At 30.0% G+C, this 17,848-nt stretch overlaps 2 protein-coding genes across 2 annotated transcripts in view; one reads left to right on the forward strand and one right to left on the reverse strand.

Annotated features, from left to right (window-relative positions):
- LOC107445269 (protein transport protein Sec24D) overlaps window positions 1–5,995 on the forward strand; it is a gene marked incomplete in the record, with an annotated part of 34,699 nt that extends 28,704 nt beyond the window's left edge. Inside the window, 3 exon segments of the mRNA XM_043051482.2 lie at window positions 138–241; window positions 1,951–2,040; window positions 2,884–5,995. Of these exon segments, the coding sequence (XP_042907416.1) occupies window positions 138–241; window positions 1,951–2,040; window positions 2,884–3,021 (332 nt within the window).
- Window positions 5,996–16,128: 10,133 nt separating this feature from the next.
- The window catches only part of LOC122271159 (degenerin mec-4), a 7,752-nt gene continuing 6,032 nt past the window's right edge, over window positions 16,129–17,848 (reverse strand). Inside the window, exons 5-7 of the mRNA XM_043051473.2 lie at window positions 17,791–17,819; window positions 17,183–17,255; window positions 16,129–16,656 (exon numbers count right to left, since the gene is read on the reverse strand). Of these exons, the coding sequence (XP_042907407.1) occupies window positions 16,360–16,656; window positions 17,183–17,255; window positions 17,791–17,819 (399 nt within the window). The 3' untranslated portion in view covers window positions 16,129–16,359. The remainder of the gene's footprint in view (window positions 16,657–17,182; window positions 17,256–17,790; window positions 17,820–17,848) is intronic.

The raw sequence follows: 17,848 nt of genomic DNA on the forward strand, positions 1-17,848 counted from the left end.
TAATGATTTATAATATTTGATTAATAATTATTAATAATAATAATTTGATTAATAAATAATTATGATATAATGATGTAATTTTTGCATCTATAAACTTATATGTGATTTAAAATTAATAATTTAATTTCTATTTTTAGAAAATGGTATTTATATGTTCCTGTGGATAGGACAAGCAATAAGTCCGGATTGGTTGCAAAATGTTCTAGGGGTTCAAAGCACAAATCTAATTGACAAACAAAAGGTAATAAAATCATTTTATTGTATATTTTTTTTTATATTTTATAAATAAATAAGTATCATTAATCTAAACTAATGAATATCATTAATCTAAACTAATTAATATCATTTATCTAAACTAATGAATATCATTCATCTGACAGCCTTTTGTTAAAATAAGTTTAATTTTGTTGCGAAATGTTCTAAGGGTTCAATGCACAAATCTGATTGACAAACAAAAGGTAAGAAAAAGCATTTTATTGTATAAATTTTTTTTATATTTTAAAAATAAATGAATATCGTTAATCTAAACTGATAAATATTATTCTCCTAACAGCTTTTTGTTAAGAGTGCATTTTTTTTAACATTTGAATCTAATAAGATACAATAAGATTTTAGATAAAATCGCACATTATTTCTGTTTGTATGTGGTTCATTTTCATTGGAATAAAACAAGTTTAAGAGGTTGCTGCAAAATGATGGCTATAACTGTCTGAGTTTTTGGCGACATGCAAGCAAGTGAGGACTATAGCTGTCTTGCACTTTTTAATTAATAAAAAAAGGGAAACATTATTAGTTCAAAGTATAGTAATGCATTTATTTGTTAATTCAGTAATTCTTTGAAAAAAATGTAACATTCTGTCATTCGCACTGGAAACAGAAAAAAAAAATATGATAGTTACAGCCATTGAGAGTTTTCATGGGAAAACTGTGAGAAAATGTTTTAATTTTCACTACTAAATATTCAACCGACACTCAGTTTCATATGACAGTCATAATCAAAAAAATCAATTGAAAAAAAAAAAACTATTAGCTAATTCTATTAATTCGTGATTTTTACTTTGTGTTTCAAAGAAAATGCAATGCAGAAGGCTTTTAATCCTTCTTTTAGAGTTACAAAAAATAATAATAACTAGTTTTCATAGAAATTAAATATCTATACTATTACAAGTTTATTTTAATTGTTTTTTTTTCTATTTGCATTTAATCAAATTAAATATTAATAGCTTAGATCTTGTAATTGTAAAAAAGATTTATTATTACTGTAACTATCAAATTGATAGCATATGTATGGAATTACTTTGTTAGGTCAAAAAATTTATTAATTGATAATATAAAACTTTTAAAAAATGTTTTTGTTATGAAATGTTTTGTATCTGTTTTAATATATGATGTGTTAAAGTCCCTTTTTATATCTTCTTATGTTGGTTTTTTATTAAGTAATTTAAAAAAAAAACACCTGAAATTATTGAGGTTTCAACAAAACTCATTGGTGTAACAGCTCAAGGAAAGCCAAAGCCTACTGTGCCCTTATCAATTTTTTTGAGGCTGAACTCTGGGGAGCAGACTCTGTTGATTTGGTGGGGTGGTCAGCCAAATACTTAACCTGGTACTCATTTTATTGACCCATTGAAAGGCTGATGGCATGGGAGCTCTAAGGACAAGCACTAGTTATGGACCTAATTATGGAAGTTCCTAAAAAGATATTTTGATATTAATACAATTACATTTTTCACATAAATGCTTATGCCAACCATCTTATTTTTGATATTGTTTCTGAGTTTTTATTCCTACAATGTCTTAGTTGCCACAGTAGTATTTCATTTAAACTGTATTTGTAATTTTTTGTAATTTCTAAAATGAGTTAAAATAATTAGAAGATTCTTCTTAATATGCCAATTATTAAAGAAAAGATTTTATTAATGCTAAAAGTTTCTCTCTTTTTTCCGGTAGACTTCTTTACCAGAGCTTAATACACCTTTATCAAAAAAGGTTCGCCAAGTCATCGAAGAGATTGAAGAAAATCGCCAATGGTACATGAGGGTATGTTATTATTCTATTTTATTCTAGACATTTTTTTTGTTAACTTTTATTAATTTTTTATTTATTATTTTTAAACCAGCTTTTTTTTCGATCCAGTAAAAGCATAAAGAGTAGCAAAAAAATTAGTTACTTGCAATTAAAATCTTGTGTAGCTTAAAATTGCAATGTCTATAAACAGCAGAACCTTGATGATGTAATTACTTTATGGTTCCAGGACCCTAAATTTGAGCAGATGATATTTTAAAATAATAAACCATACTAAAACATATTTTCTCGGAATAAACGCACCCTTCTTTTATGAATTTGGTTTCATGACCATCAAAATTTGGAAAACTGCAATTTTTAAAGTATGGCCCTAGTGAGGAGAGTAGTTGAAGGTTTTTGTGTAAACTTTTTTCTGCCATATCTCTGAAACTGAAGCAACATCAACAAGTTTTGCACACATTTTTAAAATTTATTTATCTAAAGTGAAATCCTTGTAGGAAAATAATTGTTGTTTAAATTATTTTCTCTTCTTTATAATTTTATTTAACAATGATGTAAAAATGTTTGAATTTTAATGTACACAACTTTTAAAAATTTTATACTATAATAATTTTAAATGACAGAATCTAAAATATTCATTTATTTTTCAACTTACTATCATGATTCAAGTAGATAATCTTGAAGTTGTTTTTAACTAACTAATATATTCATTTATTTGTCAGCTTAGTATCATGATTCAAGTAGATAAGCTTAAATCATTAATTAAGATATACATTTATTTGTCAGTTTACTATCATGATTCAAGTAGATAAGCTTGAAATTTCTTTTAATTTAATAAGATATACATTTATTTTTCAGCTTACTATCATGGTCCAAGGAGATAAACTTGAAGTTGTATTTCGGCAATTTTTAGTGGAAGACAGAGGAGTTGATGGTAGTCCATCTTATGTTGATTTCTTGTGCCACTTGTATCGAGAAATTTCCAAAAATCAATGAGGAGTGATTTCTATCTGCTGTTAAACAAACATTTTAATATATATAAAAAACTGGCCTTTTTTTTTAAAGCTTTTTGATGTTTACTTGGAAATGTTGCTTGTGAAAGTTTTATTAGTGTATGTTCTAATTTGTCGATGTTTTTAAAAAAATTTCTGAGTTTTTTTTTAATTAAAAATTTAAAGTATTGAATTTAATTTGGTATGAAAGAGATTTTGTGGTTTTAGGATAAAGAAATATATTTGTCTGTTTAATTATTCTTCAGAATAGAAAATAATTCTGAAGATTTTTATTTAGTTTCTTAAAATTGGGAAAGAGTTTTAACTGTCTATTTTTTAAATGAATGGGAGAATCGCTATATATGAAGACTTTTATTTAGTTTCCTAAAGTTTGGAGAGAATTTTAACTGCCTATTTTTTGAATGAATAAAGGAATTGTTATACAAAACTTATATATTGTATCAATTAGATTTGTATATTTCATATTATTTAAAGTATTATCGTTGAATTCTAAGGAATGAATTTATGGGACTGAAAATTTATGGGACTGTTGGCAAATAAATTAAAAATGAAATATACAAATGTAAAAAGTGTTTTACTTTGTTAAAATGTCTTTGTTTATCAGTAAGCTGCAAATAGGACAATATTTATGGTATATATTATTTTATTATGATGTTATAAAAATCAGTATTGATTAAAAAAATTATTAAAAAAACCTTGTACATCTTGTATTGTTGAAATCTTGTAGATTGTTACATTATTAACTTATTTTACAAAAATGCACAATATAGAAGTTCAATATTTAAGAAAAACACACACACACATATTTTTTCACTTTGAACACAGTTAAAATGTTTTCATGAAATAACTTTCACAGAGCTAAATGCTGACTTAGTTTGATAATTATTTTTAATATTCATATCAAATTTTTTTTACTATACAAAACTGAATATTCAAACTAAAATCCTATTTCTCAAAAAGATAACTGAAATGTTTAATATTTTTTACACTGTATTGAGGCTCACGATACCTAATTTCGTTTTTGTCAAAATGATTCTTACTCTAGTAAAGTCATTTTGTGAATATTAGAAACTATGCTAATTCAATGGACTTTGAACTTATTGTGATATAAAGATTATTTCCATAAATATTTAATCTTTTTTTGTTGAAAAATCATAAGGAAATATTGGCTGTCATTTTGTACTCTTGTCTAATTAATAAATGCTTTTCATGGATAAGCTCCTGATTTTTTTTTTATGTTCTTAGATTTCTGTAAAATATCTTGTTTTGAAATCAATATGTTGACTGATTATTTAATCAATCTTTTACTAAATTTCTTTTTTTTTCTTCATGAAATTAAAATAAGCAAACAAATATGAATAATTGAAAGGTATTAATGCTGTTGTAGTTATCTTTTTTTTAAATCAATATGTCAAGATTAAATGTTATAATGAAATAAAAATTTTGACCTCGAAATCAAGGAGAAACTAATAAATTCGCAAAATTTATAAATTAATAAACATTTTATAACCTCTTGTCTAAAATTAACAATTTACAACAAATTTATGATTATTAATTTGCACAAGCATCCTCTACATTGTTAAGCACAATGATAGTGCTCAGTCTCAAACCATTGGAAAGGACTCATGTTCAATGGTTTATTCTATTATCAGGGTGCATAGCGTTTTTAAAAAGTGCTTAAAGGTGCTTATTTTTGATTTACGTTTTTTAAAAGCCCTTAAAGGTGCTTTTTTTATTCGGGGTTTGTAAAAAGTGCTGAATTTTTAATCTTTTAAAAAGAGATTATTTCTTTGTTGTGTCGAATTTCGTTCAAAATTACAAAAAATGACTGATTTTCACAATTTTCTCTGCAATATTTATCGGAAACTAATTATTTTATCATGATCAAAATAATTCTGAATTATATGTTTATAAATTAAGAACTTTAAACGATAGAAATTTTTTTTTTATTAATGCACAGATCCTAGTTATGACTTTTTTTTGGAAAGTGATTAAAAATATTTTTTCAGTGCTTAAAAAGTACATAAAAGGTGTTTATATTTTGTTGAAAAATCTGGCTACACACCCTGATTATCTTTTCTTAAAAAATATTACACATTCCTTTTTTCTTATAATTAAGTAAAGCGAGTTCTTGAGTTCTTTTCAATAGGAAGATTTTGTATTTGAATAATTTATTTCTTGAAATTGCTTTGGAATTTTTTCTAACTCTAAAGGTGATAAGAAATGTTAAACTTTTGATTTTTAAAATTTATTATTTGTAAATACATGTGTACTATTTTGTATATACATATTCCATTTTTAAAAAAAAATGTAAAAAAAAAATTTAAAAATTCCTTTTTGATATTTAATTCTTGTTGAAATTTAAAATTTGCATTTGTTTAAAAAATGCTGTTAGAGGATTAAAATTGTATTGAATTTTTATTGTACTTGTTGTGTTTTGTATTCAGTTTTATTTTTGTATGTTACAAAGAGTTATGCTTTATTTTGGGATGTCAAATGTAATTATAAATTCGAACATAGGTTATAGATTTTTTTTGGTAAGTGTCACTTGGAAATTGCAGGGATTTTTGTGTATAAATTGCTTTATGGCATTGAAAAAAATAGAAACATCAACTTTGCTTTGTTTTTGGATTTATCACCCCTCAATGTTTACATTTCTGCATTTAAAACATTACTGATCCATTTTCTTTCTTCTTTTTTTTTAACTTTAAAGTAGTTTAAATAATTTTTCTTGGGAAAATGAATTTTTGAAAATTAAAATAATTATAATAAACAGAAATTTTAAATAATTTCATTAAAAAAGTTAAAATGCTATTGAGGTCAATAATGAAACAATAAATGTTTAGAAATTGGCATCCCTATTTGACCATTTAAAAAATGCATTTGATCTTTTATAAATTGTGCAGTGTATGTCTTACCTATTTTTGAAAGAATAAAAAGAAATTATTTTGAAAATTTATACTCTCCTGTTTCATTGTTCGACTATATATATATAGTCGCATTAACACAAAATAACATACTAAATGACATATTAAATATCGCCTTGTGAGAAGTACTACTAGAAATAGCAACCTAACGATCAAAAAAGAATAAAGATTAGAAACAAATTAAAGTGGAAGCATTGTCATGCGGCCAGTGCAGGAGCAGTTTCTGTAGCTGGTGGTAAATTACCGCAAACAATCATAAAAAAAAACCGAGCCAAAAAAAAAAAAATAGTAAGTCAGATGAAGACTACAAAAAAACATAGAAACATAATTCTTTTCACATATAGAACAGTTTATTCGCTTTAAAATATTGAAAAAGAAGTTTTAAAAAAAAGTATAAAATAAAAAAAGCTATATAAGTAAAAATTTGCCGAAATTTTACCGTTTGTTAGCTATTATTCGCTATTTCGCAAAGAAAAATAGATATTTTTTTATACAGAAAACATTATTCACTTTAAAATACCGAAAAATATGTTAAAAAAATAATAAAAAAAGTTTGAAAGTCGACCCACACAGGGTTTCGTACCCAGGGCCTCCGCGATTGCAAATCTAGCTTGCCGACAGCTTTACCAGCTGCACCACGCTTCACATGCCAACCCTGCGAATATTTGGCTTAAAACACCTCCCGGTTTGTAAACAAAACTTATTTTGGCCCATTGAGGGCCCACTAATTGGTCTATAAAAAAATCCTTCGGTACAATTGTTCGATACATTAAAATCTAAATTTGTGCGGAGTATGAAATTTATAGGTTAATATTATAAGGAGTTACGGAGTGTGATGTGCGCGTGCCTCCTGATAAGACTTCTGTCCCTTTTTCAGCCATTATCGCTCTTTAACAGATAAAAATAGTTCTTTTCACACATACAATACTTTATTCACTTTAAAATACTGAAAAGAAGTTAAAAAAATAATATAAATTAAAAAAAATAATAATAAAAATTATCCGAAATTTATTCGCTATTCCCAAAGAAAGAAAAGTTTTTTTTACATGCAGAACACTTGATTCACGTTAAAATATCAAAAAATATATTTAAAAAAATAATATAAAAAAAAAAGAAAAAATTTGAATGTCTACCCTCGCAGGGTTTAGAACCCATGGCACTCGGGAAAACAAGTCTAACTTGCCACACAGTTTTACCAAGTGCGCGACGCTTCACATGCCAAGCCTGCGAATATTTGGCTTAAGACACCTCCTCCCGGTTAGTAAACAAAACTTATTTTGGCTCTTTGTGGGCCCACTAATTAGTCTATAAAAAAATGCTTCGGTACAATTATTCGATATATTAAACTCTAATTTTGCGCGGAGTTTGAAATTTATAGGTTAATATTATAGGGAGTTACGGGGTGAGATGTGCGCGTGCCTTCTGATACGACTTTTGTCCCTTTTTCAGTCATCATTCGCTCTTTAACAAAGAAAAATAATTCTTTTCGCGTATAAAATACTTTATTCGCTTTAAAATATTGAAAAAGAAGTTTAAAAAAAAGTATAAAATAAAATAATTTATTAAGTTAAAATTAGCCGAAATTTTTCTGTTTATTTGCTATTAATCGCTATTTTCCAAAGAAAAAATAGATATTTTTGTATACAGAACACATTATTCCCTTTAAAATACAGAAAAATATATTGAAAAAATAATATTGAAAAAAATTAGAATACTAGTTTGAAAGTCGACCCTCGCAGTGTTTCGTACCCAGGGCTTCCGGGACTACAAATCTAACTTACCACACCACTTTACCAACTGCGCCACGCTTCTCATGCCAATCCTGCGAATATTTGGCTTAAAACACCTCCTCCCGATTAGTAAACAAAACTTATTTTGGCCCTTTGTGGGCTCACTAATTAGTCTATAAATAAATGCTTCGGTACAATTGTTCGATATATTAAACTGTAATTTAGGGCGGAGTTTGAAATTTATAGGTTAATATTAGAGGGAGTTACGGGGTGTGATGTGTGCGCTCCTCCTGATACGACTTTTGTCCCTTTTTCAGTCATTATTCGCTCCTTCAATAAAAAAAATAATTCTTTTCACATATAGAAAGTTAANTTTGAGAGGGGATGAAACATCACATGATAAATTTCTAAGAAAAGTACTTGACGTCATAATATGCTGCTCAATAAGTTGTTCGATTACTACTGTTACCAAAAAGGACCACCTCCTTTTATTTACTCATGATGCCCATCTGACTGCAAGTAACTGATAGCGGTCTCTTTCATATTCCAGGTGTCCTTAAATTGTAGAAAGAATGTCTTTCCAGAAACAGCAAAAATGAGACGGTCATAGGGGGAAGAAAATTCAATAGGATCTAACTGCATATTTCTTTTTATCTGTAATAAGGATTGTTTATTTGCTTCATTTTTATTTTAAAACCTTTTTTTTAAAGAAAAAAAATACTTAAAGGATAAAAAAATTAAAATGTTAGCTTTAAATTTCGGTGCATAAGTGAAAAATTTATATTTAGAGCGACGCATAAACGAAGGATGTTTATCATTATTTTCTTATCTAATGTTCTGGGACCTATAAAAATCGTCGTATAAATGAAAAAGGTGCATAAAAGAGGTGGTGCATAAATGAGAGATCTCTGTATTTAAAAAAATTATATATAAAAAAAGAAAAAAATTGAGTGTCGGCCCTCTCAGGATTTCGAACTCATGGCCCCGGGACAACAAATCTACAATGCCACACAGCTATACCAACTGCGCCATGCTTCACATTCCTACCCTGCGAATATTTAGCTTAAAACACCTCCTCCCGGTTAGTAAACAAAACTTATTTTGACCCTTTGTGGCCCCACTAATTAGTCTATTAAAAAAAGCTTCTGTGCAATTGTTCGATATATTAAACTTTAATTATATAAAAAAAAGAAAAAAAATTTGAGTGCCGACCCTCTCAGGGTTTCGAACCCAAGGCCCCGGGACAACAAATCTACAATGCCACACAGCTATTCCAACTGCGCCATGCTTCACATTCCTACCCCGCGAATGTTTAGCTTAAAACACCTCCTCCCGGTTAGTAAACAAAACTTATTTTGGCTCATTGTGAACCCACTAATAGGTCTATAAAAAAATCCTTCTTTACAATTAATCGATACATTAAACTCTAATTTCGGGCAGAGTTTGAAAATGATAGGTTAATATTATAGGAAGTTAAGGGGTGTGATATGTGCGTGCCTCCAGACATGACTCATGTCCCTTTTTCAGCCATTATTCGCTGTTTAACAAAGAAAAATTATTCTTTTCACATATAGAACACTTCATTCGCTTTAAAATGTTGGAAAGAAGTTAAAAAAATAATATAAATTTAAATAAATAAATAAATAAAAATTATCCGAAATTTTTCCCTTTATTAACTATTATTCGTTTTTTCCCAAAGAAAAAATAGATATTTTTGTATACAGAACACATTATTCTCTTTAAGATACAGAAAAAAATATTTTAAAAAAAAATATTAAAAAAAATTTAAAAAAGTACGAAAGTCGACCCTCGCAGAGTCTCGTTCCCATGGCCTCCGGGAGTACAAATCCTACTTGCCACACAGCTTTACCAACTGCGCCACACTTCACATGCCTGCCCCGCGAATATTTAGCTTAAAACACATCCTCCCGGTTAGTAAACAAAACTTATTTTGGCCCTTTCTGGCCCCACTAATTAGTCTATAAAAAATGCTTCAGTTCAATTGTTCGATATATTAAAGTCTAATTTTGGGCGGAGTTTGAACTTTATAGGTTAATATTATAGGGAGTTACGGGGTGTGATGTGTGCGCGCCTCCTGATACGACTTTTGTCCCTTTTTTTGTCATTATTCGCTCCTTCACAATGAAAAATAATTCTTTTCTCATATAGAATACTTTATTCGCTTTAAAATATTGAAAAGAAGTTTAAAAAATATATATAAATTAAAATAAATAAATAAATGAAAATTATCCGAAATTTATCCGTTTATTAGCTATTATTCGCTATTTCCCGAAGAAAAAATAGTTTTTTTTATATACAGAACACTTGATTCACGTTAAAATATCAAAAAATATATTTAAAAAATTATAAAAAAGAAAGAAAAAAATTGAATGTCGGCCCTCTCAGGATTTCGAACCCATGGCCCCGGGACAACAAATCTACAATGCCACACAGCTATACCAACTGCGCCATGCTTCACATTCCTACCCTGCGAATGTTAAGCTTAAAACACCTCCTCCTGGTTAGTAAACAAAACTTATTTTGGCTCATTGTGGACCCACTAATTGGTCTATAAAAAAATCCTTCTTTACAATTATTCGATACATTAAACTCTAATTTTGGGCGGAGTTTGAACTTTATAGGTTAATACTATAGGGAGTTACGAGGTGTGATAAGTGCGCGCCTCCTGATACGACTTTTGTCCCTTTTTTTGTCATTATTCGCTCCTTCTCAATGAAAAATAATTCTTTTCACATATAGAATACTTCATTCGCTTTAAAATATTGAAAAGAAGTTTTAAAAAAATATATAAATTAAAATAAATAAATAAATGAAAATTATCCGAAATTTTTCCGTTTATTAGCTATTATTCGCTATTTCCGGAAGAAAAAATAGTTTTTTTAATATACAGAACATTTGATTCACGTTAAAATATCAAAAAATTTATTTAAAAAAATTATATAAAAAAAAGAAAAAAATTGTGTGTCGGTCCTCTCAGGATTTCGAACCCATGGCCCCGGGACAACAAATCTACAACGCCACACAGCTATACCAACTGCGCCAAGCTTCACATTCCTACCCTGCGAATGTTTAGCTTAAAACACCTCCTCCCGCGGTTAGTAAACAAAACTTATTTTGGCCCTTTGTGGCCCCACTAATTAGTCTATAAAAAAAAGCTTCGGTGCAATTGTTCGATATATTAAATTCCAATTTTGGGCGGAGTTTGAAATTTATAGGTTAATATTATTTAATATTATAGGGAGTTACGGGGTGTGATGTGTGCGCGCCTCCTGATACGACTTTTGTCCCTTTTTCAGTCATTATTCGCTCCTTCACAAAAAAAAAATAATTCTTTTCACATATAGAATACTTTATTCGCTTTAAAATATTGAAAAGAAGTTAAAAAATAAATATAAATTAAAATAAATAAATTAATTAAAATTATCCGAAATTTTTCCGTTTATTAGCTATTATTCGCTATTTCCCGATGAAAAAATAGTTTTTTTAATATACAGAACACTTAATTCACGTTAAAATATCAAAAAATATATTTAAAAAAATAATATAAAAAAAAGAAAAAAAATTTGAGTGTCGACCCTTTCAGGGTTTCGAACCCATGGCCCCGGGACAACAAATCTACAATGCCCCACAGTTATACCAACTACGCCATGCTTCACATTCCTACTCTACGAATATTTAGCTTAAAACACCTTCTCCCGGTTAGTAAACAAAACTTATTTTGGCTCATTGTGGCCCCTCTAATTAGTCTATAAAAAAAAAGCTTCGGTGCAATTGTTTGATATATTAAACTCTAATTTTGAGCGGAGTTTGAAATGTATAGGTTAATATTATAGGGAGTTACGGGGTCTGATGTGCTTAGAAGCACGAGATGGGAAACTGAATTTAGAAAGTTGTACTTTCGAGTACCAAACAAGTATATGGGAGTTTAAGTATGTGTAAAAAGATGAAGAAAATAAACATTAAAATTTATTAAATTCATTGCAATTTATTAAATTTTAGTGTTTAAATTCATTGGAACATTAGTGACTGTATCTTGGGTGCACCCTGAACTCTGGGTTTTTCGTATCATTCTCCTGGGTTTAATAAGATAGGTAGGTAGATACGATATATACGAAGCGCATGTTCCATCTACCACTGAGGATATTCTACGCCAGCTCATTGCGAACCAGATGCGGAATTCGTATCGATCAGCCATCGCTGGGGTTCGAACCTGGTTCACCTCATTGGAAGGTAAGCACTCTTTCCCCTGAGCCATTACGGCTTATACAGGAGAGATTGTATTCCGAGTGTAGCCTGGAATTCCGGATTTTTTGTATCATTCTCATGGGTTTAATAACTAGAAGCAGAGTGTGATTTTTCCGCTTATCAAAAACTTAATTCTATGAAATTTCGAAATTGATCTATATATTCCGTCAATGAGACGTTTGCAGACACGTGATTCTTCTGCCAATTTAATTCTTTTTGTTTGACGGATTTTTACCAAATGAATATTTGGAACTGCGCCGGAATCTGCTAATATCGTGATTTTTTATTCACTCGATTTTAATATCAAGTGTCGATTTACTTATTTACCCAATTTAAAAGTTGCGATTCGTATTCATGCTATTTAAAAATTGTACATTACAATTCTTATTCTGGTGATTTAAAAATCAAGTATCTCGATTTGTATTTAAGCGATTTAAAATCCCTCATCTAAATTTGTATTTTCGCGTTTTTAACTCTAGGTTTACGGACGTTTCTTCCATACCTATCTCCATAAGAACACGCGTCTATTTGACGCATGTTCGAATACATATAACAGCGCTTAGAAAACAATGTAATTAAATACTATACGGAAAAAAAATGAAAATATGAGATATATATATTTATGGAAAGTTTTTATTATTCACTAATTTTATTACACAATATTTCAATATTATATATTTATTTCGCGCATCTTTTACACAAATATTCAATTTTCTTTGTACACTTTCCGCAAACAACCTTTTCACATATTTTGCAGGTGTTATTGCTCCTGTTTCTTTTACAAAAGCCAATTTGGCAAGTCTTGCGTTCTCCCGAAGTACTAGATGGTGGGTGATTTCGTTTTGCCTGACCAGTAGGCCCAGCGATGTCTTTGAAGATTTTGTGGATAGGATGTCGACCACTAGAACCGGCCATTTTCAATTTATTCCAAGTTGTTCCATCTGCTGCGATTTCTGTATCACAGAATGCATCCGAATTCTGGGATGATCCCGTAATACTTGTCTCATTCTCAGAATTGGATAGGATACACATCCTTTTTCTGCGAAGACCTAATTTCTGAGGATTTCCTTTTTCACTGTCTGATGATGATTCCCGTGCTTGCATACTTTCATCAGATTCCAAAATCTCGATTCCCTCCTCGTTTTGAATCACTTCATTTTCATCTTCTTCAGAGCCAGAATACTCCTCACAAATACTGACTATGTTTTGTAAAATATCATTTCTTGTTCTAGACATATTCAGATAATAAAGAAGGGCTTTTTGCCAAAATAGTATAAAATTGAGGTTCACAATAATATTAATAATTCAAAAAATATTATAGTATTTTATTTTTCAATACTCGAACTAAGCAACTACAACATTCAAAATCTTTTCGCACTCTGACATCAGTTGACGTTCCGCGTTTATTCTTTCTATTATTGCTTATCGGCAACAGTTGTTTATCGCTTGTTCCATTTGAGATAACGATATCGGATAACGGATCGAAGAACTGTCGGTACATTCCTATTTATTATTGATGTGATGTTTGCGTGTTTACTCAAAATTTTGTCTAAATTACGATCGCGTCAAATTGACTCATATCCATAGAGATAGGGTATACCACAAAGAGAATTTCAATATTTCAACGCTTTTGAAGAAAATAAACTTCAATATATATTTACCTCGATCAATGGATAAATGTCATTATAAGAGATAAAATAAAAATGCCTACGAGTTTTGTAATTTTCCTTATAAAATTCGAAATTCGTCAAAATGGCGCATCCCGTAAACCTAGTGTTAAAATCCAATATCGCAATTCATATTTAAGAGATTTTGAAATCCAATATTATGATTCTTAAAATCCAATATCGCGATACATATTCAAGAGTTTTTAAAGTGCAATATCGCAGATTCTTGTAAGAAGTAAGTTTTTCCTTGAATTAAATTACCATAAATGTGTGATATTCTTTATTAGTAAGAAATTTTATTGTAAATGCTAGTTCAAAAAATGATGTTAAATATGAAGCATGTTTGGTATATAAATTGATATCGAATTTTTGCACGTAAAACTTCTAAATTTTTTCAATTTGTGTCCCAATCACCCCTGAATATAGACAGTCCCCTCGCCGAATCTCGCTTTTACCACTGAGGATATTTTACATCAACAAAATGGTCGGTGCAAGCTGGGTGCGGAATTCATATCGACCTGCCATCGCTGAGATTCGAACTCGGATCATCTCATCGAGAGGCGACTGCTCTATCCCCGGAGTCACCACAGCTCTATAAACTTGATCTTATTTTATAACCATCGTTGAACAGCAGAACCATTTTTTGAGTTTATAACTATCAATATTTAACTCAGCAGTCTTGTCATTTTGAACCAATCCAGAAGACAAGGAAACTTCTGGATCAGTACCCCCAGAGGTATTGATTTGATATGGAAACATGAGAGACTTTGCGACTAGACAGATTTAACGTGCATCAGTCACCATTTACTTTGGCCGCGGAGATCGAATCCACGAATTCTTGGACATGGGCCCAGTGTCCTACTAACCAGGCTATCTTGGCCTCTAGGGACTAATATATTTTAATTTATAACCGTCGTTGAGCAGCCGACCCAATTTCATGGGCTTACGACTATTAATGTTCAACTCCGTAGCCTTGTAATTTTGAACCCAATCCGGAGGACAGGGGAACTCCTGGATCGAGTATTGGGAGAAATTTGCCTTCGTGGAGGATTTTTTGATGGAGCTAACCCACATTTGCGTTACTTGGAGAGGAAGACCACAAGAACTTCCCACGGTTAGCCTGACGGCAAGGGGACTATAACCCATGATCCGTCTACCACTAAGGATATTTCACGTCAACACTGTGGTCGGGGCAAGTTGGATGCAGAATTCGTATCGACCAGCCATCGCCGGGATGGAACCCGGGTTCACGTCATTGGAAGGCGAACGCTCTATCCCCTGAGCCATCGCGGCTGAGGGACTAACTTAGAGGATAAGGACATTTCACTTTTCCCGGGGGGGATTTTGAAAAGCAACACGCTATTGCCAGACCGGTTTTACGCACAAAAAGTGGTGCTCGGATCTTTAAGTAGATTATTTTCTGACATCCCCGCCGTACCTAAGCATTGTGTGTAAGTGTTATTCATTAAAATCAATTTATAAACTCTAAAATTTTTTAAGTTTGTTTAATTTAATTATTTAATTTAAATTCTAAATTTTTTTGAGAATCAAAAATAAAAATCTTTTTCATCAAAATAATTATTCGTAGCTTTTATTATGAATTTAATTGTATGGAGCATCTATCAATTTCCGATCTGCTTAATCATTTTTTAATATCCGCAAATGGCTATCTACCCTGCTAATGAATTGCAATCATTCAAATGCTCTTCATTTTGTTTCGTTTTAACAAGGAAGAAAGATAAAATAACTCATAATTTATGTAAATATTTAGGCATTGCTGCCTTTATGGATGTTTTTTTTAAAGGAAACAATCATATTTTTCGTTACATGTAAATGGAAACCACGAAAATATCTTTCAGATTGCTTGACATTTAAAGAATTCCAGCTAAATGCAAATGCTCAGTAATCGCAATGAATTTTTTTTATATAATGAATCATTTTTTAGCGTCTTTGATAGACAGCCAATCATCTCTGTGAATATAACAAGATGTTCCTCTTATTTTTTGTAATTTTTAACTCAAACCAAAAATCAAAGCAATTTAATTATCGGTGTAACAATATCTATAAATATAATAAAAATAACTTGTTTTAACCATGATTAAATTGAAATTAAAATTGTAAAATTTTGCGTTACACGCAAAGGAAAACCACGAAAATGTTTTTCAGATTTCTTGGGTGTAATAGGATTCCATCTAAACGTTTATCATTATCTCAATGAAATTATTTTTTATAAGAAACAATTTTTGTATTATTAATCGGGCCGAGTCGTTGTGACTCAGAAAATCAGGAATCCCCTTACCATCAGGCTAACCGTGGGAGGTTTTCGTGGTTTTCCTCTCCGTGTAACGCAAATACGGGTTAGTTCCATCAAAAAGTCCTCTACGGAGGCAAATTTGTCTAAATACTTGATCCAGGAGCTGCCTTGTCTGCCGGATGGGGTTCAAAATGTATAGGTTAAGTTTAATTACCTAGGATTTAAAGAAGAGAGAAAAACAAAATATTCGATTAACCATAATTTTATTGAAATTATACAAGCTTAAAAAAGAAAATTTCGTAGACAGTCAACTACTAAAATTTATATTAGAACAATCGGTTGGCAAAGCAGTGAGTTAGGAACAGTTCACACTGTATGCGAAAAGTTCGTCGCAATCATGCGTCAAACTCACCAATCCGAATTGACATAAGCGTTTTTTCTTTTACACATACAGAGAGAATGGCCCTTTATTGTGAATCACGTGTGCTGAAGTTTTTGCCCACGATGATTGGTTACGTAAACTGGTGATAGTAGTTTGGATGGTATCTTCAAGGAATGCTTTGGTTTGGAGTCCTTTGAGGCGAGATTGCTATTAGTTCTGACGCTGTAACGATCGGTGCGTGGATCGGCTGAAACTTTCCTCATCCGTGTTTTCTTTTTGATGACCGAGACAAGGTGGAAGAGTCTAGTTTCAAGGAAGTCGTAGACCGTCAAGAAAGATATGCCCAGCCATAGACCTACATATCCTCCTATGAAACTTAAGATTCCGATCGGCTATGAAACAAAAAAAAATGCAATTAGTCCTGAGTTGTTAAAAACATAATTGATGAGTCCGAAAATATAATGATAAGCCACATTTTGAAATTGTTCAGAAGCGAATGCAATTTCCATTATGGCAACAAGACCTTTCTGAGCAATGTGCTGTTATCTTATCTAGTAGAAGTTCTTGAAATGCGTAACAATACGTAAGTACCCAAAGTAGTATAAATTTATAGGAACATTTTCTGAAAATCCACTATACACACAATTGTGTGTATAATGGATTTTCAAGAAAAATAGTGGAAAAAAAATTAAGTTTAAGTTTAATTTTTTTAGCCATACATACATTTATTCATTTAAAGAAAGATTTTTTTTAAAGTTTTGCTTAGAATATTTTTTAGGAAAATATTATATGGTAGAATCTCATAAGAAATTTTTTTCATGAACACCAAAAATTTTTGAATAAATATTTAAACTAAAAAGTTTCTTATTCATTTTTATGAAATGAAAAAGTTGTAAATGTAATGAAGCTAAAACTTACTTCAAATCTAGGCATGTAAGTAAACGTCGTTATTTCCAGGTTTTCAAAATATATATGAACAAGAGTGGCGCAGCTTTGAAAGAAATAATAAATTTCATGTAAAAGCTATTTGGAAATAATGTTGAAAAAAAAAGAACGAATTTCTATGAATAACTTATCTTTAGCGCAATAGAACTATGAATAGAAGAATTATGAGCTCTCCTAATTAATTATTTCACTGATTATTTAAAACAATATTTTGAATATTTCAATTATAATAATTTTTCGAATATTTCAGCTCTACGCTGAAGTTTCGAATATTTTTTAGTGTTTCAGTCCTGTTCGAAACAATTTTTTTTTTGGAGGTGAAATAATATTTTCTACTTAATGATAAAAATCACAGCTTGAAATTAACTAAACTAAATATCATAATTCCTACTTCTACGAGTTAAGAAGTTTTTATAGTCGTTCGTATTTAATACGTGATTTACAAATTATGCTTTGGAATTTAAGCGTCAAAAATAAATTTTTTTTAATTGAATACCTGAATATAGGTAAACTGTATCATACTAAAAGTATTCGAATTTCATAGTAGAAACTTAAAAACAATTTTGAAAATGTATACTTACGACAGATCACTCGCGGTCACACAAGCTTTCTGCAAAAAAAAAATTTTATATATATATA

Source organism: Parasteatoda tepidariorum, chromosome 3 (assembly GCF_043381705.1).
Source record: "Parasteatoda tepidariorum isolate YZ-2023 chromosome 3, CAS_Ptep_4.0, whole genome shotgun sequence".
In the NCBI taxonomy this organism is placed as follows: Eukaryota; Metazoa; Arthropoda; class Arachnida; order Araneae; family Theridiidae; genus Parasteatoda; species Parasteatoda tepidariorum.